General features: G+C 52.8%; 1 protein-coding gene across 1 annotated transcript in view; it reads right to left on the bottom strand.

The window, feature by feature from the left end:
- Positions 1-310: 310 nt before the first annotated feature.
- LOC131728106 (cohesin subunit SA-1-like) overlaps positions 311-27141 on the bottom strand; it is a 27316-nt gene continuing 485 nt past the window's right edge. The window contains exons 2-34 of the mRNA XM_059019297.1: positions 26103-26318; positions 25906-26008; positions 25671-25817; positions 24961-25057; positions 24267-24343; positions 23902-24106; positions 12834-12985; positions 11022-11095; positions 10530-10653; positions 10056-10154; positions 9886-9965; positions 9662-9769; positions 9304-9394; positions 9049-9166; positions 8579-8682; positions 8160-8252; positions 7855-7944; positions 7347-7547; positions 6944-7011; positions 6719-6806; positions 6464-6544; positions 5113-5205; positions 4722-4890; positions 4115-4254; positions 3854-3955; positions 3172-3320; positions 2877-2990; positions 2162-2361; positions 1698-1839; positions 1364-1456; positions 1142-1232; positions 900-968; positions 311-617 (exon numbers count right to left, since the gene is read on the bottom strand). Coding sequence (XP_058875280.1) covers positions 609-617; positions 900-968; positions 1142-1232; positions 1364-1456; positions 1698-1839; positions 2162-2361; positions 2877-2990; positions 3172-3320; positions 3854-3955; positions 4115-4254; positions 4722-4890; positions 5113-5205; positions 6464-6544; positions 6719-6806; positions 6944-7011; positions 7347-7547; positions 7855-7944; positions 8160-8252; positions 8579-8682; positions 9049-9166; positions 9304-9394; positions 9662-9769; positions 9886-9965; positions 10056-10154; positions 10530-10653; positions 11022-11095; positions 12834-12985; positions 23902-24106; positions 24267-24343; positions 24961-25057; positions 25671-25817; positions 25906-26008; positions 26103-26311 — 3780 coding nt within the window. The 5' untranslated portion in view covers positions 26312-26318 and the 3' untranslated portion in view covers positions 311-608. The remainder of the gene's footprint in view (positions 618-899; positions 969-1141; positions 1233-1363; positions 1457-1697; positions 1840-2161; positions 2362-2876; positions 2991-3171; positions 3321-3853; positions 3956-4114; positions 4255-4721; positions 4891-5112; positions 5206-6463; positions 6545-6718; positions 6807-6943; positions 7012-7346; positions 7548-7854; positions 7945-8159; positions 8253-8578; positions 8683-9048; positions 9167-9303; positions 9395-9661; positions 9770-9885; positions 9966-10055; positions 10155-10529; positions 10654-11021; positions 11096-12833; positions 12986-23901; positions 24107-24266; positions 24344-24960; positions 25058-25670; positions 25818-25905; positions 26009-26102; positions 26319-27141) is intronic.

Genomic DNA, 27141 nt, shown 5'->3' with positions numbered 1-27141 from the left:
AGCAGCTCTGGTTAGAGCCGGGTTATAGGATTTGTTCTTGGTTTTGAATTTCATTTGAAGAGTGCTCAATGTCGCTTGAAATGAAAACCAGAAAGCAGCTGTTAATCTCATTCAACTTTAATGATTTAAACTTGCAGATAAAACACAATTTAATTTTTTTTAAACATTTTTTTTTTTAATAAATGCTCGTCAAACTTATACTTTTGAATTGTCTTCCTTTTATTTTTTTATTTTTTTTTAACTAAACATAAAAAAATCGGTAAGTTTTAGATTTTTAGTTTTAGTCTCTTTTTCAGCGTCTTCAGTGTAAATCCAATAGCTAACATTTCCACTAGAAGTCTTTTGAGAGACACAGATGAAGATTTCTGGTGGAAACTTTTGCCACTGAACTCTGAAGTGTCTTTTTAGTGTTTCTCAATTTCAAAGAAAACCTCAAATCCAAGGGCTGGAACGATCAGAAACTCAGGAACTCTCCTCCCTCCCAACTCAGAACCGGCTCCGCTCTCCGGCAGAACAACACGGGTTCAAGAACAGGCTCCCGGTCACAGTGTCAGGAGAGCTGCAGGGCGTGCCATCAGAGAACGCTCGCTGTCTGTCTGTTAAATTAATCAATCACCCTGGGGAACAAAATAACAAAAAACTCAACATGAGCTCATTTAAATTCTGAATAAAAAGTCTCCACTCTGTGTGCAAGATGTATGTATGTCTCTGTCTCTCACCTCGATGTCATTGGTTGTGTGTGTGTGTCTCTCTCTCGCTCTCTCCTCAATGTGTGTGTGTCTCTGCCTCTTAATGTCTGTGTGTGTCTCTCTCTTCTCAATGTCTCTGTGTGTGTCTCTGCCTCTTAATGTCAGTGTGTGTCTCTCTCTCTCTCTCCTCAATGTCTCCGTGTCTCTCACCTCGATGTTCAGGATCGTGGAGTCAAACAGGTCCTGCAGCAGATCCCCAGCGACTGGCCGAGTGGAGGGCTGAGAGAGAGGGAGAGAGAGAGAGAGAGAGACAGAGAAAGACACAGAGAGAGAGAGAGAGACAGAGAGAGAGAGAGAGAGAGAGAGAGAGAGAGGGCAATAATAAATAAAAAGCAGGCTCTGGTTCATAGCAAGTCTTGCTGTGATACATTATATCAGACAGACTCCCTCACCAGCGGGCTGCTCTCTGATTCCTCGCTGCTATCAAACTCCTCGATCTCCTCCTCTTCATCCTGATCCTCATCCTCCTCGATCAGAGTCAGGCTGAGGGAGAGGAGAGGAGGGGAGAATCGCAATTAGATACATACATGTAAAAAGTGAGCTAGACAAACAGATCTGAACATCCAGTATTGAGACACACACAGTATGAGAGACAGACGGACAGACACACTTACTGTTGCAGCTGTGAGCCGAGCTCCTGCCTGCTTGGGGGCGAGGGGGAGGGAGCGGGGGGTCTCACTCCCTGCCTCTCACTGCGCACTGACTGACTGAGGAGCGAAGATTTCAAAATATCACATTATTCAATTGCTGTCAGTTTTTCCGTTAAGTATATGGGGGGAGGGGTAAACTACAAAGCGGTGTGTAATTCAAGAACGTAACATTATTCCAGCAGGTTTCATTCCACTTCATGAAGCAAAACGAGTTCACTCTATAGGGTGATGATGCAAAACTTTTGCCCACAGCTGTGGATCATATTGCTGTTGTTTACTGAGTAGAGCTGCTCCCTACCTCTCTATGAAGTCTGCCTCTGACCCCTCCGACGCTGATCCCGCCCCTAGCAACGGTCTCCGGGTGCCGCGCACCAGTGTGGAGGTGAGCTGGTTACCACGGAGACTGGTGCCCCGCCCCTGGGCAGGGCTGGGGGTGGAGCCTGAGAGACAGAGGTGGAGAAGGGGAGACACGTTCAGTAAAGATGTCATGCATCGAACCACAGAGACGTTTTCACAGCAGGTTCACAATTAGAAGCATCTGTTTCTTCTGTTTGCTGAGTGCGTCTTTAAATTGCAAATATGTGTCAGTGAGTTTAAAACTAGCAAGCGTTTGGGCTCCAGTGCCTTCATCAGTGTTATCGAAACTAAACTGAGTCAAGCAGACCAGTGTTTGGGCTCTAGTGCCTTCATCAGCGTTACAGAAACTAGAAGAGACCGAGTCCAGTTCACCCCCACCCCCCTCTCCCCTTCTCTCTCTCTCACCGGGAGTGCTCTTCCTCCTGCGTTTCCTGGCGGGTGTTCCCTGGCGGGGGGTGCGTGTGGCTCGGCTCACTCTGCTCACTCCGGACGCACTCTCCCAGTCACTCCTGTCTGCTGCCAGCAGGGAGCGCTGGTACATGCGCAGGGGGGACCATGGGGGGCCGGAGCAGGGTTGTCCACTGACACGCTCCAGGTGATCAGCGCTGGGGAGGGGGGTGGGGTTATTATAAAGGTTAAAATCACACCCTCTTGTCTGGTGTCAGCAGTTTGAATGAGAACTCGCTGTATCTCAGTGTCTCTCAGCGTCAGTTTCACTGTGTCTATCTCAATATGTATCTCAGTGTGTTGTGTGGTGTGTGTATCTCAGTGTGTCTCAATGTGTTGTGTGGTGTGTGTGTCTCAGTGTGTTGTGTGTGTCTCAGTGCGTCTCAGTGTGGTGTCTGTGTGTCTCAGTGTGTTGTGTTGTGTGTGTGTGTCTCAGTGAGTGTCGTGTCTCAGTGTGTTGTGTGTGTGTGTTGTATCTCAGTGTGGTGTGTGTGTGTCTCAGTGAGTGTCGTGTCTCAGTGTGTTGTGTGTGTGTGTTGTATCTCAGTGTGGTGTGTGTGTGTCTCAGTGAGTGTCGTGTCTCAGTGTGTTGTGTGTGTGTGTTGTATCTCAGTGTGGTGTGTGTGTGTGTGTCTCAGTGAGTGTCGTGTCTCAGTGTGTTCTCCACACTCACAGCACCCTCTTGTCCTGTCGCAGCAGTTTGGATGAGAACTCGCTCAGCACCTCCAGGAACAGCAGGTTTTGGGGGGGCTGCTCTTCCCCGTGGAAAGCAAACCGGATCCCCTCCCTGAAACACACAGGGAGACAGGAACGTTGAGGAGGGGGGGGGAGTCTCGCCTGTCCCCTGAATTCAGACAGGACAGGAAAGCAGACAGGCAGGCAGGCAGGCAGGCAGACAGACAGACAGGCAGGCAGGCAGACAGACAGGCAGACAGACAGAGACAGACAGAGACAGGCAGGCATCTCACTTGTGCAGGGTGACCAGAGGCTCCCGGATGCGGATCAGGTCGACGCCGAAGGTGAGAGCGAGGCGACGAGCGAGGTCCCGAATCCTAGAGAAGAGGGGGCTGGAACGGAGAAACACCAACCCTGTCTCCTGAACCAGCTCCGAGAACAACTGAGACAGGGAGAGATTTTATGTAACATGTGTGTTGAAATGCTTTGGCAACACTGGATCACTCCAGTCATTCAGACACTCACTCTCTCTCTCTCACTTGCTGCAGTCTCTCTTTAACTTGCTGCAGGCTGTCTCTCTCACTGCAGTCTCTCGTTGCAGTCTCTCTCTCTCTCTCACTTGCTACAGTCTCTCTCTCTCTCTCTCACTTGCTACAGTCTCTCTCTCTCACTTGCTAGTCTCTCTCTCTCGCTGAAGTCTCTCTCGCTGCAGTATCTCTCTCGCTCTCTCACTTGCTACAGTCTCTCTCTCGCTCTCTCACTCGCTACAGTCTCTCTCACTTGCTACAGTCTCTCTCGCTGCAGTCTCTCTCTCTCTCTCTCTCTCTCACTTGCTACAGTCTCTCGCTCTCTCACTTGCTACAGTCTCTCTCTCTCTCGCTGCAGTATCTCTCTCGCTCTCTCACTTGCTACAGTCTCTCTCTCTCTCTCTCTCTCTCTCTCTCACTTGCTACAGTCTCTCTCTCGCTCTCTCACTTGCTGCAGGCTCAGGCACAGGGTCTTGGCACACTGCATCTTGTCGATCTGCCGCGCCCTGCTCAGAGTCTCCTTGATGATGTCACCGTAGTCCTTGTAGAACTGGAAGGGGGAGGGGGGGGCGGGGGGGGGGGGATGATGATGTCATTGAATGTATATTCAGCAGTGCTGTGTACGGTGCTGTATAGTTTGTGAGCGGTTAGCAGCTCTCTCTGTGCTGTGTATCGTCAGCAGCTCTCTCTGGTCGAGTTTCCTGCGCACCTTGAGGAAGTGTTTGAAGACGTCCGCAGCTGCGTCGAGTTCCAGCACGTTGTAGACGAGGAGTTTGCAGAACCCGGCCAGGAAACCACGGCGCCGGTGAAGCAGGGAGAGCTGGAGAGAGTCCCCTCCATCCTCCTCATCTACACCGGAGAGAGAGAGGAGAGAGTATGAGAGAAGAGAGGGGCGAGGGAGTGTGAGAGGAGACACGAGAGAGGAGGGAGAGAATGTGAGAAAAGAGGAGTGTGAGGAGAGAAGAGAGGAGAGGGGGGGGAAGATGAGGGGTGAGGGAGTGTGAAAGGAGAGGAAAGCGAGAAATAGACTTTTATAGATACCCTCACAGACACACCTAGACAAAGACACTGAGATACTGTCAGATACACAGACTCACACACAAGCGCCAGGGATGGAAATAAGACTCCCGCTGCACAGCAGTGTGATCCATTCCTGGTTTCATTATGAGTTCAATAATAAGACACACCTGAGCTTGTTACCCAGACACACACACTGTGGGGTACTCAGGCTCACAGTAAAACCTGGAATGGGTGGCACTGCCCTGCACTGGGAGTCTTGTTCACGCAGTCCCACACTCCTCGTCTCCGCTCTCTACCTGCGGCCCCCTCGTCCGGCTCCACGAACACGAAGTCGATCACGAAGCCCGCCAGCTCCGAGCGCAGGGATAGTGAGGGGCGCAGCACCACCGGCTTCAAGTAGTCCCGGCCGCCTCGCACCATCGCGGGGCTGCAGATCACAAGCAGGTCACACAGCAGCATGAACGCCTGCCAGGGAATACGAGAGAGAAAAGAAATGAATGCACAACACGGGACAGGAATAGTACAGTACAGTACAGTACAGTACAATACACAAGAATACAACACACATACACTCACAGCACAGTGCAACACAATACAATACTCAGAGCACAATACCACACACAGTATAGTGCCATACACACAGTGCAATGCGCAGTGCTTGTGTGAGTGACGGGCAGCCCTGCTCACCTGCTCTCTCACCCCCTCCTTCAGGTCAGACAGGCAGCTGTGACACACAGCACTGAGGCTCTGCACATGCTGCTTCAGCTGGGCCAGCTCAGCCTGCAAGAGGGAGACCCGCATCACTATCCCACAGCCACGTAAACACAGTTCAAGACTCTCATCACAATCCCACAGCCACGTAAACACAGTTCAAGACTCTCATCACAATCCCACAGCCACGTAAACACAGTTCAAGACTCTCATCACAGTCCCACAGCCACGTAAACACAGTTCAAGACTCTCATCACAGTCCCACAGCCACGTAAACACAGTTCAAGACTCTCATCACAATCCCACAGCCACGTAAACACAGTTCAAGACTCTCATCACAGTCCCACAGCCACGTAAACACAGTTCAAGACTCTCATCACAATCCCACAGCCACGTAAACACAGTTCAAGACTCTCATCACAATCCCACAGCCACGTAAACACAGTTCAAGACTCTCATCACAATCCCACAGCCACGTAAACACAGTTCAAGACTCTCATCACAATCCCACAGCCACGTAAACACAGTTCAAGACTCTCATCACAGTCCCACAGCCACGTAAACACAGTTCAGGACTCTCATCACAATCCCACAGCCGCGTAAACACAGTTCAAGACTCTCATCACAATCCCACAGCCACGTAAACACAGTTCAAGACTCTCATCACAGTCCCACAGCCACGTAAACACAGTTCAAGACTCTCATCACAATCCCACAGCCACGTAAACACAGTTCAAGACTCTCATCACAGTCCCACAGCCACGTAAACACAGTTCAAGACTCTCATCACAGTCCCACAGCCACGTAAACACAGTTCAAGACTCTCATCACAATCCCACAGCCACGTAAACACAGTTCAAGACTCTCATCACAATCCCACAGCCACGTAAACACAGTTCAAGACTCTCATCACAATCCCACAGCCACGTAAACACAGTTCAGGACTCTCATCACAATCCCACAGCCACGTAAACAGTTCCATCTGTCTGGCTGTCTATTCAAAAATCTGTCTTAGGTCAGTCAGGGTGTCCTCGCACCAGCGACCCCTGTAGCCTGCGGGCCTGCAGAGTGAACAGAAGCGGACGGCTGATGGCACACGTTTCGGAGGACGCGTGTGTCCGTCTTCGTCCTTCCCAAGTCAGCGCGGGGGTGGGTTGAAATAAACAATAATTGGGTGTACCAAATTGGGGAGAAAAGAAGAAAAATAATAGCCTATTGCAAATTAAAAAAAAAAAATAATAATAAAAAAATTGTGAATTCACTGGTTCTTTCATTCTAATTTGGATGCACCCTGAGATCTCCTGTCTCTCTCTCGCTTTCTCCTCACCTGGCTGGGGTGGGAGTTGCTGGCCTTGCTCAGCTCCCACAGCGCATGCAGGTAGGCACACTTCAGCGCAGGCACCATGATCTGAAACAGGAGCAACACAAGAGCGCTGACACAGGGAAACCACCGTGTGTGTGTGTGTGTCTGTCCGTCTGTCTGTCTCTCTCTGTGCGTGTCAGTATCTCTCTCTCTGTGCCTCTGTGTCTCTCTCTCTGTGTGTCAGTGTCTCTGTATCTCTCTCTGTGTCTCTGTCTTCACCTCCTCAGGAATGTCTCCGGTCTCCACTCCGGTGCTCAGGATCCTGTAGCACGGCTCAAACAGCCCCCACCGAGTCAGGTCCTTGGCACTGAAACACAGACACACTGTGTCAAGATCTCTGTCTATCTCTCTGTGTCACACACAGTGTGTATCGCTCTAGATCTGTATCTGTATCTCCATCTCTCTGTCTCTCACACAAAGCGCTGTGCGGGCAGCCCCACTCACTTGTGGAAGGCAGCGATTCTCTTCAGGGTGGCGGCTGTGTTGTACACATCGTCTTCATCCAGATTGCCCTGAAGAGAGGGAGGCGGAGAAAGGGAGGGAGAGAGGGAGGGAGGGGGAGAGAGGACAGGGTAAGCTGTATTGCACTGTGTTCTGGCTTTACAGAGCTGTGTTACAGTTGTACTGTACCGGAGCGGTGTATTGTGTTATATTGTATTGAGCTGCGTCTGTCTGTGTTGTATTACACTGTCTCTGAGCTCTATTGTACTGTACTGTCTCTGAGCTGTATTGTACTGTACTGTCTCTGAGCTGTATTGTACTGTCCTGGTCTGTGTATTGCGCTGCTCTGTCCTGTCCTGGTCTGTGTCTCTGTGTATTGCTCTGCCCTGCTCTGTGTCTCTGGTACCTGCAGCAGCTCCTCCAGGTCCTGGCTGAGTCTCTCCTGCAGTCCCTCCAGCAGTCGGCTCAGGGAGATTTCAACCCGGCCTGCGAAGGGCAGCTCCTCGCTGCTCAGCACCGAGAACACGCGAGAGCACGCCTCCAACACGTCAACATGCGTGTGCTTCACACACACCTCGCTCACCTGGCTCAACAGCAGCTCCAGGTACTGGAGAGGGAGGGAGGAGAGGAGAGGAGAGAGGAGGGAGGAGAGGAGAGAGGGACAGAGGGAGAGAAAGAAAGAGGGGGAGAGGATGAAATGTCTAGACATGTTTATTTAAAATTGTACTTTTAAAAACAAACGAAAAAACTACTCAATTCAAAAGTATCAAATTGAATTGGACTGAAAACTGAGGGAGAAGAGGAGAGATAAGAGATGAGAGAGAGAGCAGAGCTGCAGACACTGAAAACATCAGTCAGTAGAGGGGGGGGGTGGGGGGGGGTGGGGGGGGTGGGGGGGGGGGGGGGCAGTTTACCTTCTCTAGCCGGCCGGTGCAGTAGATCTCCAGGTTGAAGTAATGTGGAGCCTGCAGCAGGTTAGACACCTTCTCTACATCAGCAGAGTACTGAGGGGAGCAGAGAGCAACACACATCAATACACATCAATACAATGTAATGCACGTCAACACACATCAATACAATGCAACACACATCAACACACATCAACACACATCAATACAATACAGGGCAGTGCATTGCAACACATCACAATGACGGCGTGCCTGTGGTTTCTATTTAATACAGGGGGTGCTACACTGTACTGAGAGGAGGAGGGTCCTGCCTTGGCGAGCAGCTGGGGCAGCACCACGATGAAGTGCTCAGTCAGCTTGGTGCGGTCCTGCAGCTGAGTCTTCCTGTCTTTCACACTCAGGACCTGAGGGGACAGACAAGGGCCTGTTACAATACGGATACCAACAACCATCAAATCAGTACAAAATCAGTAAGGATACCAACACTACTCCCAATGAAAACTTCAACACACCCCCTTCACGAGGTGCACACACCTGAAGGCATGACTCTGAAGCACCTGCGTGTAAGTTTCTTACAGATTTGAAATACAATATAATAACCTCCCCCTCCCCCTCCCCCTCTCCCTCTCCCTCTCCCTCTCCCTCTCCCTCTCCCTCCTCCTCCTCTCCCTCCTCCTCCTCCTCCTCTCCCTCCTCCTCCTCCTCCTCCTCCTCTCCCTCTCCCTCTCACCCTCTTTGCTCCGGTTCTCCCTACAGGCGGGTGCACCTCTGCAGCCTGTCTCATGCTGCACACCAGGATCTCAATCAGAGCGCTCTCCTCCCTATCACTGAACCCTGACGAGAGGGAGAGAGCAGGAGAGAAGGGGGAGAGAGAAGAGAGAGGATAGAGAGGGGGAGAGAGGAGAGAGGAGAGGGAGAGAAGAGGGAGGATGGAGAGGGAGAGAGTGAGAGAAGAGGGAGGGGGAGAGGGAGGATGGAGAGGGGAGATAGTGAGAGAAGAGGGAGGGGGAGAGGGAGGATGGAGAGAGGAGAGGGAGAGAAGAGGGAGGATGGAGAGGGAGAGAGTGAGAGAAGAGGGAGGGGGAGAGGGAGGATGGAGAGGGGAGAGAGGAGAGGGAGAGGCAAGAAAAAGCATGGACGTCAGCGTATTGAATTATTAAATGTTTACAGACAGACAGACGAGCAGAGAGGAAGACTCACCTTCCTCCTCCCCCTCGGCTCCCTCCAGCAGCAGCTCTGTGATCCGCTCCCAGTCCCTGAGCAGAGTCCCCGCGCTGTCCCACAGACTGTCTACCAGGTACGCAGCGTGCTCATGCAGCTAGAGGAGAGGAGAGAGAGAAGGGGGTCAGAGATACACACACTCCCTCCCTCACAGCCCCACAGACTGTCTACCAAACACAAACTCAATAAAGAGGGAGGGGGTAAGAGAGGAGCATGTAAAATACAGACTCTCACATCACTCTCTATGTAGAAGGACACCAGCAGTCTGATGAGGGCAGTCCTGGGGGGGCCCAGCCCCTTCCGCAGCTCCCCCTCCGACACCAGCCTGCAACGACACACACACACACACACACACACACAGTGAGTACCAGTGATACACAGGGAGAGGGACACACACACACACACACACACACACACACACACACACACACACAGTGAGTACCAGTGATACACAGGGAGAGGGACACACACACACACACAGTGAGTAACAGTGATACATAGGGAGAGACACACACACACACACACAGAGTGAGGATCAAAACACTTCCATCAAAACCAAACTAACACACTCAGTTGTGACACACACACTCACTTGTGGTACACAAACTGCCCTGCGGCTCTGGCCACGCCCCGGTGTGATGCGTACACCAGCGGGTAAACCCTCGTGCAGTCCTCAGCACTCAGAACCTCCTCAGCATTCCTGCACGAGAGACAGGGAGAGACTGTGACAGAGAGAGAGGGGGGGGGGGGGGGGGGGAGAGAGAGAAGGAGAGAGAGGGGGAGAGAGAGAGAGAGAGAGACACACACAGCACTCACTGTTGAATGAGGACCAGCAAGCGCACAGCCTCCACCGAGACATCAAACTCCTTATCCAGCACCATGCACAGGATCCGATCCTGCAGGGAGTCACAGGGGGGTCAGACACAGACACAGAGACCCTAACCCCTAACCCCTGACCCACAAGCAGCACAGGCAGGCAGGCTCACCTTGAAACGGTTGGTGAAGAGCTCCAGTTTGGGTGTGTTCTCCTTGTTGCTGTACAACCCCTGCAGGGCCTTCAGACACTTGAGACGCACGCTGCCTTGCTGTGAGAGAGGGAGGGGGGAGAGAGAGAGGTAAAAAAAAATGCACAATACAAAATCTTTGTCAAATGTGTGATTCTGCACCAAGGCAATCCCAGAGGTCTGCAACAGTGACACAAGTTTGGAGGAGATGAGTGACAATCCAAAGCAGAGAGAGAGAGAGAGAGAGAGAGAGAGGAGAGAGAGAGAGAGAGAGAGAGAGACACACACAGAGAGAGACACACACAGACACTCACAGAGACAGACACGCAGATCAGTGCAGGAGCGTCCCCACAGTGAACGAGGTCTCTGGTAATGCCTGTAGTGTGTTGTAGGGGTGTGTGTGTGTGTGTGTGTGGAGGGGAGCGGGTGCAGGGGTGTGCCGCACTGCGCTGGTACCTTGTCATGCAGAGTCCAGCCCAGGTATTTGAGGTAGCCGTCATTGAGGAAACTCTCGCTGTGCTTCCTCATCCACACGCCCATCTCCTGCATACAGGCGCCTCGGATCTCAGCCACTGAATCCCTGAGACATGGGGCGAGACACACTGTGCTACACACTCCCTGCGCTACACACTGCTCTACACACTGTGCTACACACTCCCTGCGCTACACTCTGCTCTACACACTGCACTACGCACTCTCTGCACTACACACTGTGCTATACACTCCCTAGTTATAAAACACACACGGTGCTATAGATGCACTGCACCACACTGAGTTACACACACACACTGTGCTACAGACACTTCACTATACACACACACACACACACACACAGTGCTATAAATGCACTGCACCACACTCAGTTACACACACACACACACAGCGCTATGATCCTACTACCTCCTTTCCCCACTCAGCTCTCTCTCCAGTCCCCTCGCTGGCTCTCACCGGTATCGGTGCACGAACACCCCCTTGAAGACAGCGTTCATCATGCTCTCAATCTCCTCCTGCTGCTCCTGCAGCTACACACACAGGGAGACACAGGGAGGGAGGGAGACAGGGAGACACACACACACAGGGAGGGAGAGACACACACACAGGGAGGGAGACAAGGAGAGAGAGACACACACAGGGAGACACAGACAGACAGTGAGGGACAGAAAGAGACAAGCATTACACTGGGTAGGATTCTGCGAGTTCGTACTACCCCTTTATCACAGCACAAGAACACTGAAACACTCTGTGTTGATAAAGGAGCAGCCTGCCTCCCTGATTGATTTCTTATTGGAAGGTAGGAGAGTGTGAGTGAGGGGTAGGGGTTAGGGGTGTGTGAGGGGGGCAGCCTGCCTCCCTGATTGATTTCTTATTGGAAGGTAGGAGAGTGTGAGTGAGGGGTAGGGGTTAGGGGTGTGTGAGGGGGGCAGCCTGCCTCCCTGATTGATTTCTTATTGGAAGGTAGGAGAGTGTGAGTGAGGGGTAGGGGTTAGGGGTGTGTGAGGGGGGCAGCCTGCCTCCCTGATTGATTTCTTATTGGAAGGTAGGAGAGTGTGAGTGAGGGGTAGGGGTTAGGGGTGTGTGAGGGGGGCAGCCTGCCTCCCTGACTGATTTCTTATTGGAAGGTAGGAGAGTGTGAGTGAGGGGTAGGGGTTAGGGGTGTGTGAGGGGGGCAGCCTGCCTCCCTGATTGATTTCTTATTGGAAGGTAGGAGAGTGTGAGTGAGGGGTAGGGGTTAGGGGTGTGTGAGGGGGGCAGCCTGCCTCCCTGATTGATTTCTTATTGGAAGGTAGGAGAGTGTGAGTGAGGGGTAGGGGTTAGGGGTGTGTGAGGGGGGCAGCCTGCCTCCCTGATTGATTTCTTATTGGAAGGTAGGAGAGTGTGAGTGAGGGGTAGGGGTTAGGGGTGTGTGAGGGGGGCAGCCTGCCTCCCTGATTGATTTCTTATTGGAAGGTAGGAGAGTGTGAGTGAGGGGTAGGGGTTAGGGGTGTGTGAGGGGGCAGCCTGCCTCCCTGATTGATTTCTTATTGGAAGGTAGGAGAGTGTGAGTGAGGGGTAGGGGTTAGGGGTGTGTGAGGGGGGCAGCCTGCCTCCCTGATTGATTTCTTATTGGAAGGTAGGAGAGTGTGAGTGAGGGGTAGGGGTTAGGGGTGTGTGAGGGGGGCAGCCTGCCTCCCTGACTGATTTCTTATTGGAAGGTAGGAGAGTGTGAGTGAGGGGTAGGGGTTAGGGGTGTGTGAGGGGGGCAGCCTGCCTCCCTGATTGATTTCTTATTGGAAGGTAGGAGAGTGTGAGTGAGGGGTAGGGGTTAGGGGTGTGTGAGGGGGGCAGCCTGCCTCCCTGATTGATTTCTTATTGGAAGGTAGGAGAGTGTGAGTGAGGGGTAGGGGTTAGGGGTGTGTGAGGGGGGCAGCCTGCCTCCCTGATTGATTTCTTATTGGAAGGTAGGAGAGTGTGAGTGAGGGGTAGGGGTTAGGGGTGTGTGAGGGGGGCAGCCTGCCTCCCTGATTGATTTCTTATTGGAAGGTAGGAGAGTGTGAGTGAGGGGTAGGGGTTAGGGGTGTGTGAGGGGGGCAGCCTGCCTCCCTGATTGATTTCTTATTGGAAGGTAGGAGAGTGTGAGTGAGGGGTAGGGGTTAGGGGTGTGTGAGGGGGGCAGCCTGCCTCCCTGATTGATTTCTTATTGGAAGGTAGGAGAGTGTGAGTGAGGGGTAGGGGTTAGGGGTGTGTGAGGGGGGCAGCCTGCCTCCCTGATTGATTTCTTACCTCCCTCCTCTTTTCTCTCAGCTCCTCCAGTCTCTCGCTGGCTCTCTTGCTCAGCTCCTTGCTGCACTCAGATTCATACTGCCGTCGATTCGTCTCCATCCGAGAGGCCAGACCCAGAGACACATCCACCAGAGCGGTCATGAGCTTCATCGCTGCAACACACACACACACACACAAAGAGACCAGACCCAGAGACACATCCACCAGAGCGGTCATGAGCTTCATCGCTGCAACACACACACACGCTGAGACACACACACACACACACACAAAGAGGCCAGACCCAGAGACACATCCACCAGAGCGGTCATGAGCTTCATCGCTGCAACACACACACACGCTGAGACACACACACACACACACACACAAAGAGGCCAGACCCAGAGACACATCCACCAGAGCGGTCATGAGCTTCATCGCTGCAACACACACACACGCTGAGACACACACACACACACACACAAAGAGGCCAGACCCAGAGACACATCCACCAGAGCGGTCATGAGCTTCATCGCTGCAACACACACACACACGCTGAGACACACACACACACACACACAAAGAGGCCAGACCCAGAGACACATCCACCAGAGCGGTCATGAGCTTCATCGCTGCAACACACACACACACGCTGAGACACACACACACGCACACACACAAAGAGACCAGACCCAGAGACACATCCACCAGAGCGGTCATGAGCTTCATCGCTGCAACACACACACACGCTGAGACACACACACACACACACACAAAGAGACCAGACCCAGAGACACATCCACCAGAGCGGTCATGAGCTTCATCACTGCAACACACGCACACGCTGAGACACACACACACACACACACAAAGAGGCCAGACCCAGAGACACATCCACCAGAGCGGTCATGAGCTTCATCGCTGCAACACACGCACACGCTGAGACACACACACACACACACACAAAGAGGCCAGACCCAGAGACACATCCACCAGAGCGGTCATGAGCTTCATCGCTGCAACACACACACACGCTGAGACACACACACACACACACACAAAGAGACCAGACCCAGAGACACATCCACCAGAGCGGTCATGAGCTTCATCGCTGCAACACACACACACGCTGAGACACACACACGCACACACACAAAGAGACCAGACCCAGAGACACATCCACCAGAGCGGTCATGAGCTTCATCGCTGCAACACACACACACACTGAGACACACACAAGCACACACACAAAGAGACCAGACCCAGAGACACATCCACCAGAGCGGTCATGAGCTTCATCGCTGCAACACACACACACGCTGAGACACACACAAGCACACACACAAAGAGACCAGACCCAGAGACACATCCACCAGAGCGGTCATGAGCTTCATCACTGCAACACACACACACGCTGAGACACACACAAGCACACACACAAAGAGACCAGACCCAGAGACACATCCACCAGAGCGGTCATGAGCTTCATCACTGCAACACACACACACGCTGAGACACACACACACACACACACAAAGAGGCCAGACCCAGAGACACATCCACCAGAGCGGTCATGAGCTTCATCGCTGCAACACACACACACGCTGAGACACACACACACACACACAAGCAAAGAGGCCAGACCCAGAGACACATCCACCAGAGCGGTCATGAGCTTCATCGCTGCAACACACACACACACGCTGAGACACACACAAGCACACACACAAAGAGACCAGACCCAGAGACACATCCACCAGAGCGGTCATGAGCTTCATCGCTGCAACACACACACACGCTGAGACACACACAAGCACACACACAAAGAGGCCAGACCCAGAGACACATCCACCAGAGCGGTCATGAGCTTCATCACTGCAACACACACACACGCTGAGACACACACACACACACACACAAAGAGGCCAGACCCAGAGACACATCCACCAGAGCGGTCATGAGCTTCATCGCTGCAACACACACACACACACGCTGAGACACACACACACACACACACAAAGAGACCAGACCCAGAGACACATCCACCAGAGCGGTCATGAGCTTCATCGCTGCAACACACACACACACGCTGAGACACACACACGCACACACACAAAGAGGCCAGACCCAGAGACACATCCACCAGAGCGGTCATGAGCTTCATCGCTGCAACACACACACACACGCTGAGACACACACACACACACACACAAAGAGGCCAGACCCAGAGACACATCCACCAGAGCGGTCATGAGCTTCATCGCTGCAACACACACACACGCTGAGACACACACACACACACACACAAAGAGGCCAGACCCAGAGACACATCCACCAGAGCGGTCATGAGCTTCATCACTGCAACACACACACACGCTGAGACACACACACACACACACACAAAGAGGCCAGACCCAGAGACACATCCACCAGAGCGGTCATGAGCTTCATCGCTGCAACACACACACACGCTGAGACACACACACACACACACAAAGAGGCCAGACCCAGAGACACATCCACCAGAGCGGTCATGAGCTTCATCGCTGCAACACACACACACACTGAGACACACACACACACACACACAAAGAGGCCAGACCCAGAGACACATCCACCAGAGCGGTCATGAGCTTCATCGCTGCAACACACACACACGCTGAGACACACACACGCACACACACAAAGAGGCCAGACCCAGAGACACATCCACCAGAGCGGTCATGAGCTTCATCGCTGCAACACACACACACGCTGAGACACACACACACACACACACAAAGAGGCCAGACCCAGAGACACATCCACCAGAGCGGTCATGAGCTTCATCACTGCAACACACACACACGCTGAGACACACACACACACACACACAAAGAGGCCAGACCCAGAGACACATCCACCAGAGCGGTCATGAGCTTCATCGCTGCAACACACACACACGCTGAGACACACACACACACACACACAAAGAGACCAGACCCAGAGACACATCCACCAGAGCGGTCATGAGCTTCATCGCTGCAACACACACACACGCTGAGACACACACACACACACACACAAAGAGGCCAGACCCAGAGACACATCCACCAGAGCGGTCATGAGCTTCATCACTGCAACACACACACACGCTGAGACACACACACACACACACACAAAGAGGCCAGACCCAGAGACACATCCACCAGAGCGGTCATGAGCTTCATCGCTGCAACACACACACACGCTGAGACACACACACACACACACACAAAGAGGCCAGACCCAGAGACACATCCACCAGAGCGGTCATGAGCTTCATCGCTGCAACACACACACACGCTGAGACACACACACACACACACACACAAAGAGGCCAGACCCAGAGACACATCCACCAGAGCGGTCATGAGCTTCATCGCTGCAACACACACACACGCTGAGACACACACAAGCACACACACAAAGAGGCCAGACCCAGAGACACATCCACCAGAGCGGTCATGAGCTTCATCGCTGCAACACACGCACACGCTGAGACACACACAAGCACACACACAAAGAGGCCAGACCCAGAGACACATCCACCAGAGCAGTCATGAGCTTCATCGCTGCAACACACACACACGCTGAGACACACACACACACACACAAAGAGGCCAGACCCAGAGACACATCCACCAGAGCGGTCATGAGCTTCATCGCTGCAACACACGCACACGCTGAGACACACACACACACACACACAAAGAGGCCAGACCCAGAGACACATCCACCAGAGCGGTCATGAGCTTCATCGCTGCAACACACACACACGCTGAGACACACACACGCACACACACAAAGAGACCAGACCCAGAGACACATCCACCAGAGCGGTCATGAGCTTCATCGCTGCAACACACACACACGCTGAGACACACACACACACACACACAAAGAGGCCAGACCCAGAGACACATCCACCAGAGCGGTCATGAGCTTCATCGCTGCAACACACACACACACGCTGAGACACACACACACACACACACAAAGAGGCCAGACCCAGAGACACATCCACCAGAGCGGTCATGAGCTTCATCGCTGCAACACACACACACGCTGAGACACACACACACACACACACAAAGAGGCCAGACCCAGAGACACATCCACCAGAGCGGTCATGAGCTTCATCGCTGCAACACACACACACGCTGAGACACACACACGCACACACACAAAGAGGCCAGACCCAGAGACACATCCACCAGAGCGGTCATGAGCTTCATCGCTGCAACACACACACACGCTGAGACACACACACACACACACACAAAGAGGCCAGACCCAGAGACACATCCACCAGAGCGGTCATGAGCTTCATCGCTGCAACACACACACACGCTGAGACACACACACACACACACACAAAGAGGCCAGACCCAGAGACACATCCACCAGAGCGGTCATGAGCTTCATCGCTGCAACACACACACACGCTGAGACACACACACGCACACACACAAAGAGGCCAGACCCAGAGACACATCCACCAGAGCGGTCATGAGCTTCATCACTGCAACACACACACACGCTGAGACACACACACGCACACACAAAGAGGCCAGACCCAGAGACACATCCACCAGAGCGGTAATGAGCTTCATCGCTGCAACACACACACACGCTGAGACACACACACGCACACACACAAAGAGGCCAGACCCAGAGACACATCCACCAGAGCGGTCATGAGCTTCATCGCTGCAACACACACACACACGCTGAGACACACACACACACACAAAGAGACCAGACCCAGAGACACATCCACCAGAGCGGTCATGAGCTTCATCGCTGCAACACACACACACGCTGAGACACACACACACACACACACACACAAAGAGGCCAGACCCAGAGACACATCCACCAGAGCGGTCATGAGCTTCATCGCTGCAACACACACACACGCTGAGACACACACACACACACACACACACAAAGAGGCCAGACCCAGAGACACATCCACCAGAGCGGTCATGAGCTTCATCGCTGCAACACACACACACGCTGAGACACACACACACACACACACAAAGAGACCAGACCCAGAGACACATCCACCAGAGCGGTCATGAGCTTCATCACTGCAACACACACACACGCTGAGACACACACACACACACACACAAAGAGGCCAGACCCAGAGACACATCCACCAGAGCGGTCATGAGCTTCATCGCTGCAACACACACACACACGCTGAGACACACACACACACACAAAGAGACCAGACCCAGAGACACATCCACCAGAGCGGTCATGAGCTTCATCGCTGCAACACACACACACGCTGAGACACACACACACACACAAAGAGGCCAGACCCAGAGACACATCCACCAGAGCGGTCATGAGCTTCATCGCTGCAACACACACACACACGCTGAGACACACACACACACACAAAGAGACCAGACCCAGAGACACATCCACCAGAGCGGTCATGAGCTTCATCGCTGCAACACACACACACGCTGAGACACACACAAGCACACACACACACACGCTGAGACACACACACACACACACACAAAGAGGCCAGACCCAGAGACACATCCACCAGAGCGGTCATGAGCTTCATCGCTGCAACACACACACACGCTGAGACACACACACACACACACACAAAGAGGCCAGACCCAGAGACACATCCACCAGAGCGGTCATGAGCTTCATCGCTGCAACACACACACACGCTGAGACACACACACACACACACACAAAGAGGCCAGACCCAGAGACACATCCACCAGAGCGGTCATGAGCTTCATCGCTGCAACACACACACACGCTGAGACACACACACACACACACACAAAGAGGCCAGACCCAGAGACACATCCACCAGAGCGGTCATGAGCTTCATCGCTGCAACACACACACACGCTGAGACACACACACACACACACACAAAGAGGCCAGACCCAGAGACACATCCACCAGAGCGGTCATGAGCTTCATCGCTGCAACACACACACACGCTGAGACACACACACACACACACACAAAGAGGCCAGACCCAGAGACACATCCACCAGAGCGGTCATGAGCTTCATCGCTGCAACACACACACACGCTGAGACACACACACACACACACACACACAAAGAGACCAGACCCAGAGACACATCCACCAGAGCGGTCATGAGCTTCATCGCTGCAACACACACACACGCTGAGACACACACAAGCACACACACAAAGAGGCCAGACCCAGAGACACATCCACCAGAGCGGTCATGAGCTTCATCGCTGCAACACACACACACGCTGAGACACACACAAGCACACACACAAAGAGGCCAGACCCAGAGACACATCCACCAGAGCGGTCATGAGCTTCATCGCTGCAACACACACACACGCTGAGACACACACACACACACACACACAAAGAGGCCAGACCCAGAGACACATCCACCAGAGCGGTCATGAGCTTCATCGCTGCAACACACACACACACGCTGAGACACACACACACACACACACAAAGAGGCCAGACCCAGAGACACATCCACCAGAGCGGTCATGAGCTTCATCGCTGCAACACACACACACGCTGAGACACACACAAGCACACACACAAAGAGGCCAGACCCAGAGACACATCCACCAGAGCGGTCATGAGCTTCATCGCTGCAACACACACACACGCTGAGACACACACACACACACACACAAAGAGGCCAGACCCAGAGACACATCCACCAGAGCGGTCATGAGCTTCATCGCTGCAACACACACACACGCTGAGACACACACACGCACACACACAAAGAGGCCAGACCCAGAGACACATCCACCAGAGCGGTCATGAGCTTCATCGCTGCAACACACACACACACGCTGAGACACACACACGCACACACACACACGCACACACACACACGCTGAGACACACACACACACAAAGAGGCCAGACCCAGAGACACATCCACCAGAGCGGTCATGAGCTTCATCGCTGCAACACACACACACGCTGAGACACACACACGCACACACACAAAGAGGCCAGACCCAGAGACACATCCACCAGAGCGGTCATGAGCTTCATCGCTGCAACACACACACACGCTGAGACACACACACGCACACACACAAAGAGGCCAGACCCAGAGACACATCCACCAGAGCGGTCATGAGCTTCATCGCTGCAACACACACACACGCTGAGACACACACACGCACACACGCTGAGACACACACACGCACACACGCTGAGACACACACACGCACACACACAAAGAGGCCAGACCCAGAGACACATCCACCAGAGCGGTCATGAGCTTCATCGCTGCAACACACACACACGCTGAGACACACACACGCACACACACAAAGAGGCCAGACCCAGAGACACATCCACCAGAGCGGTCATGAGCTTCATCGCTGCAACACACACACATGCTGAGACACACACACGCACACACACAAAGAGGCCAGACCCAGAGACACATCCACCAGAGCGGTCATGAGCTTCATCGCTGCAACACACACACACGCTGAGACACACACAAGCACACACGCTGAGACACACACACACACAAAGAGGCCAGACCCAGAGACACATCCACCAGAGCGGTCATGAGCTTCATCGCTGCAACACACACACACGCTGAGACACACACAAGCACACACGCTGAGACACACACACACACACATACACACAAAGAGGCCAGACCCAGAGACACATCCACCAGAGCGGTCATGAGCTTCATCGCTGCAACACACACACACGCTGAGACACACACACGCACACACACAAAGAGGCCAGACCCAGAGACACATCCACCAGAGCGGTCATGAGCTTCATCGCTGCAACACACGCACACACGCTGAGACACACACACACACACACACAAAGAGGCCAGACCCAGAGACACATCCACCAGAGCGGTCATGAGCTTCATCGCTGCAACACACACACATGCTGAGACACACACACGCACACACGCTGAGACACACACACACACAAAGAGGCCAGACCCAGAGACACATCCACCAGAGCGGTCATGAGCTTCATCGCTGCAACACACACACACGCTGAGACACACACACACACACACACAAAGAGGCCAGACCCAGAGACACATCCACCAGAGCGGTCATGAGCTTCATCGCTGCAACACACACACACACGCTGAGACACACACACGCACACACACAAAGAGGCCAGACCCAGAGACACATCCACCAGAGCGGTCATGAGCTTCATCGCTGCAACACACACACACGCTGAGACACACACACGCACACACACAAAGAGGCCAGACCCAGAGACACATCCACCAGAGCGGTCATGAGCTTCATCGCTGCAACACACACACACGCTGAGACACACACACGCACACACACAAAGAGGCCAGACCCAGAGACACATCCACCAGAGCGGTCATGAGCTTCATCGCTGCAACACACACACACGCTGAGACACACACACGCACACACACAAAGAGGCCAGACCCAGAGACACATCCACCAGAGCGGTCATGAGCTTCATCGCTGCAACACACACACACACTGAGACACACACACGCACACACACAAAGAGGCCAGACCCAGAGACACATCCACCAGAGCGGTCATGAGCTTCATCGCTGCAACACACACACACGCTGAGACACACACACGCACACACACTGAGACACACACACGCACACACACAAAGAGGCCAGACCCAGAGACACATCCACCAGAGCGGTCATGAGCTTCATCGCTGCAACACACACACACGCTGAGACACACACACGCACACACACAAAGAGGCCAGACCCAGAGACACATCCACCAGAGCGGTCATGAGCTTCATCGCTGCAACACACACACACGCTGAGACACACACACGCACACACACAAAGAGGCCAGACCCAGAGACACATCCACCAGAGCGGTCATGAGCTTCATCGCTGCAACACACACACATGCTGAGACACACACACGCACACACACAAAGAGGCCAGACCCAGAGACACATCCACCAGAGCGGTCATGAGCTTCATCGCTGCAACACACACACACGCTGAGACACACACACGCACACACACAAAGAGGCCAGACCCAGAGACACATCCACCAGAGCGGTCATGAGCTTCATCGCTGCAACACACACACACGCTGAGACACACACACGCACACACACAAAGAGGCCAGACCCAGAGACACATCCACCAGAGCGGTCATGAGCTTCATCGCTGCAACACACACACACGCTGAGACACACACACGCACACACACAAAGAGGCCAGACCCAGAGACACATCCACCAGAGCAGTCATGAGCTTCATCGCTGCAACACACACACACGCTGAGACACACACACGCACACACACAAAGAGGCCAGACCCAGAGACACATCCACCAGAGCGGTCATGAGCTTCATCACTGCAACACACACACACGCTGAGACACACACACGCACACACACAAAGAGGCCAGACCCAGAGACACATCCACCAGAGCGGTCATGAGCTTCATCGCTGCAACACACACACACGCTGAGACACACACACGCACACACACAAAGAGGCCAGACCCAGAGACACATCCACCAGAGCGGTCATGAGCTTCATCGCTGCAACACACACACACGCTGAGACACACACACGCACACACACAAAGAGGCCAGACCCAGAGACACATCCACCAGAGCAGTCATGAGCTTCATCGCTGCAACACACACACACGCTGAGACACACACACGCACACACACAAAGAGGCCAGACCCAGAGACACATCCACCAGAGCGGTCATGAGCTTCATCGCTGCAACACACACACACGCTGAGACACACACACACACACACACAAAGAGGCCAGACCCAGAGACACATCCACCAGAGCGGTCATGAGCTTCATCGCTGCAACACACACACACGCTGAGACACACACACGCACACACACAAAGAGGCCAGACCCAGAGACACATCCACCAGAGCGGTCATGAGCTTCATCGCTGCAACACACACACACGCTGAGACACACACACGCACACACACAAAGAGGCCAGACCCAGAGACACATCCACCAGAGCGGTCATGAGCTTCATCGCTGCAACACACACACACGCTGAGACACACACACGCACACACACAAAGAGGCCAGACCCAGAGACACATCCACCAGAGCGGTCATGAGCTTCATCGCTGCAACACACACACACGCTGAGACACACACACGCACACACACTGAGACACACACACGCACACACACAAAGAGGCCAGACCCAGAGACACATCCACCAGAGCGGTCATGAGCTTCATCGCTGCAACACACACACACGCTGAGACACACACACGCACACACACAAAGAGGCCAGACCCAGAGACACATCCGCCAGAGCGGTCATGAGCTTCATCGCTGCAACACACACACACGCTGAGACACACACACGCACACACACAAAGAGGCCAGACCCAGAGACACATCCACCAGAGCGGTCATGAGCTTCATCGCTGCAACACACACACACGCTGAGACACACACACGCACACACACAAAGAGGCCAGACCCAGAGACACATCCACCAGAGCGGTCATGAGCTTCATCGCTGCAACACACACACACGCTGAGACACACACACGCACACACACAAAGAGGCCAGACCCAGAGACACATCCGCCAGAGCGGTCATGAGCTTCATCGCTGCAACACACACACACGCTGAGACACACACACGCACACACACAAAGAGGCCAGACCCAGAGACACATCCACCAGAGCGGTCATGAGCTTCATCGCTGCAACACACACACACGCTGAGACACACACACGCACACACACAAAGAGGCCAGACCCAGAGACACATCCACCAGAGCGGTCATGAGCTTCATCGCTGCAACACACACACACGCTGAGACACACACACGCACACACACAAAGAGGCCAGACCCAGAGACACATCCGCCAGAGCGGTCATGAGCTTCATCGCTGCAACACACACACATGCTGAGACACACACACACAGAGACACGCACACACACTGAGACACACACACGCACACACACATACAAAGAGGCCAGTCTCTCTGAGACGCAGTGAGAGACCTCCCCTCCTCTCACCTGCCAGTGTGCTGGTGTGTCGGAAGGCCCTGACCTGGGAGTCAGACAGGCCTGTGAGCAGGGAGATGGTGGAGTCCATGAGAAACTCATCGAAGACGACACTGTACTGACCGCGCTGCACCAGCGCGCTCACCAGCTCACAGAAACCAGCGCTGAACCTCCTCCACTGTACCCCGCCCCGCGAGAGGGGGTACTCCGACGAGTCCTGCCAACGACAGTTCAGAATAACAACAATATAAATCTACCACGGGTTCAGCTCTATTTACCAATGGAAATAGAGAGACTGGACTTTGTATTTCCCGTTGTATTCCCATGTACTGCGTTTGCATGTAATTTATTCCTTTATTATTACTTTCTGAGCTCACCTCGTCAAACTCCCGTGTCAGCTGGCTGATTATCTGAGCGTACTGCAGGTTCTGAAGCATCTCAAGAGACACCACTCCTAGAGGAGAGGAGAGGAGAGAGGAAAGAGGAGAGAGGAGAGGAGAGGAGAGAGAGGAGAGGAGAGAGGGGAGAGAGGAGAGGGGGGAGAGGGGAGAGGGGAGAGGAGAGAGGGGAGGAGAAAGGAGGGAGGAGAGAGGGGAGAGGAAAGAGGAGAGGAGAGGAGAGGGGAGAGGGAAGAGAGGGAGAGGAGAGAGGGGAGGAGAGAGGAAAGAGGAGAGGAGAGAGGGGAGAGGGGAGAGGAGAGGGGAAGGGGGAGAGGGGAGAGGGGGGGAGGAGAGAGGAGAGGGTGGACAGAGGAGAGGGGAGAGGGGAAGGGAGAGAGGAGAGGAGAGGGGTGAGAGGAGAGGGGTGAGAGGAGAAAGAGGAGAGGAGAGAAAGAGCAGCAGGGAGGGGAGAGAAGAGAGGAGAGGGAGAGATGGAAGAGAGATCAGAACAGATTACTCCATTTACAAAAAAAAAGGTAGATCTGAAATAGTGCAGTTATCTTCACTGAATGTGTTCATGTTGCTGAGCTTCACTTGATCGTTCAGCAGTGTGTGTGTGTGTGTGTGTCTCGGTGTGTGTGTCAGTGTGTGTATGTCTGTGTGTTTATTTAAAGCCCTTGTGCTCTCTCACCTCTGCACCCGCTGCACTGCACAATGAAGTTGAAGAGCTGCAGAAGCCCCGCCTCCCGGTCCTGCTTGTAGCTGTCCAGCCAATCATCAACCACGGCCTGCAAGAGGAGGCAGTGATGTCATCCCTTAAAGGGCTCTTAAAGGGGCTTCATTTCTCACAAAGTCTCATTGCTTTAGTGCGCTGGTATGTAACTGTTACGTGCAAAAGAAATCAACGCGCAAATTAGAAATATACGCCACGCTCGCCTTTTCATTTAAAAAACAAACCGTTTAGAATGACGAGACGGCCACAAAACGTATAAACTTTTTAATGAATGTCTCAATGTCTAAATTTGGACAGAGCTGTGCGTGTCGTCCGTCCGTCCCCGCACATAAAAACAATACAAACTTACTTTCTTTTTTATGGTTTTTTTTTTTTGCAACGAGGCGCTGCACGAAAACAACAGGGTTTAGAAATGCACCGAGAGGCTGGATCCGGAGCGCTCATCTGAAACGGGGATAGTTTCCTCCTCTCGAGTGAGACTTGAGGAGTCGCTCTCAAACCGTTTGAACAACAACAAAGCGCTTGACTCCACCGTGTAGCTTCAGGGCTTAATAAGACTGGTGACTCTTGCAGGCGTGCGTTGGGACTGTGGTGTGAATGTGGACCCCCCGCCCCCACTATTTGCTCAGCCCTGTCCTGCACTGCACTGCCCCCTGGTGGTTCCTCACCAGCATTGCGCTCTTGCCAGTCTTCACAGCATCAAACAGATCTCTCGCCGTGACCTCTGACCTGCCTGGTCTGGTTGCCGCGGAAACATCTGACCTGGGAGGAGCCCTGGTGACCTCCGCAGCCCCCCCACGAGAGCGTTTGGAGGACTGAGAGAGAGAGAGAGAGACATAGACAGTAAATACTTGCTGGTATAATCTGAGGTGTAATTTGAAGGCTCTCTGTGGCCAGACTCACAGGCGTCTGTCTCGGGGTCTCTGCAGCCCTCCTCTTCCTGGATTTCCGCGAGATCGGCAGCTGGAAATCGCTGCCCGATTCAGAGTGGTCCTCCCAATCCTCGCTGAGAGACACACAAGCAGACAACAGTGTTTTATTTTTTTTTACAGAGGAGTGAATTCAAAAATAAATCATAAAAACGACCCAGTATCTCTCACCTGTCAAAGGCATCCCCAGCCAGCAGAAGCTCTGATTCCGATTGGTCTCTGCGAGAGGGGGCGGGGCTGCCGCGCTGCGAGGACACGCCCCTCAAGCCAGCTCTGGTTTGCGGGGTCTCGTCTTCCGAAGGCTCTGATTGGCCCCTGTGGGAGAGGGCGGGGCTGCTGAGCTGGGAGCCCCTCCTCTTCTGTCTGGGTGCAAGCAGCATAGCCGGACTGCAGGGCAAGAAATACAATCTAACAAATTATAATATTCAGAACACAACTCAGAAAACAACGAAAAGAAACGACAGGCTTATCAACCCACACCCCCTTAAACCAAACCTGCATTTATTTATTTATTTAACAACATTTTTAAAGCATTTTAAAATTATTATCATTTATTTCTTAGCAGACGCCCTTATCCATGGCAACTTACAATTGTTACAAGATATTATAATTGTTACAAGATATCACATTATACATTAAGATACAGATCTGTGTGAGTCCCCTGAAGCAAATCAATCAATATTTATTTTATATAGCGCCTTTCATAGTGGACCACCATCACACAGCGCTTCACAAGATAGTGAGGATCAATGCAAATACATTAAATACAGTGAGATACAGCCTGGCACAGTCCATTAAATACAAACAGTACAAAACAATGCAAATACATGAAATACAGTGAAATACAGCCTGGCACAGTCCATTAAATACAAACAGTACAAAACAATGCAAATACATTAAATACAGTGAAATACAGCCTGGCACAGTCCATTAAATACAAACAGTACAAAACAATGCAAATACATTAAATACAGTGAAATACAGCCTGGCACAGTCCATTAAATACAAACAGTACAAAACAATGCAAATACATTAAATACAGTGAAATACAGCCTGGCACAGTCCATTAAATACAAACAGTACAAAACAATGCAAATACATGAAATACAGGCATAATACAATTAAATAAAGGCGAAGATTTGAATTGTAAACATTATGGATGCGCGAATCACACAAGATAGAGTGAAAAACCTGAAATAGCAATTTAGAC

The sequence above is a fragment of the Acipenser ruthenus genome, unplaced genomic scaffold (genome assembly GCF_902713425.1).
Source record: "Acipenser ruthenus unplaced genomic scaffold, fAciRut3.2 maternal haplotype, whole genome shotgun sequence".
In the NCBI taxonomy this organism is placed as follows: domain Eukaryota; kingdom Metazoa; phylum Chordata; class Actinopteri; order Acipenseriformes; family Acipenseridae; genus Acipenser; species Acipenser ruthenus.
The sequence above is the reverse complement of the archived record's forward strand: the minus strand, read 5'-3'. Positions and strand labels throughout refer to the sequence as shown.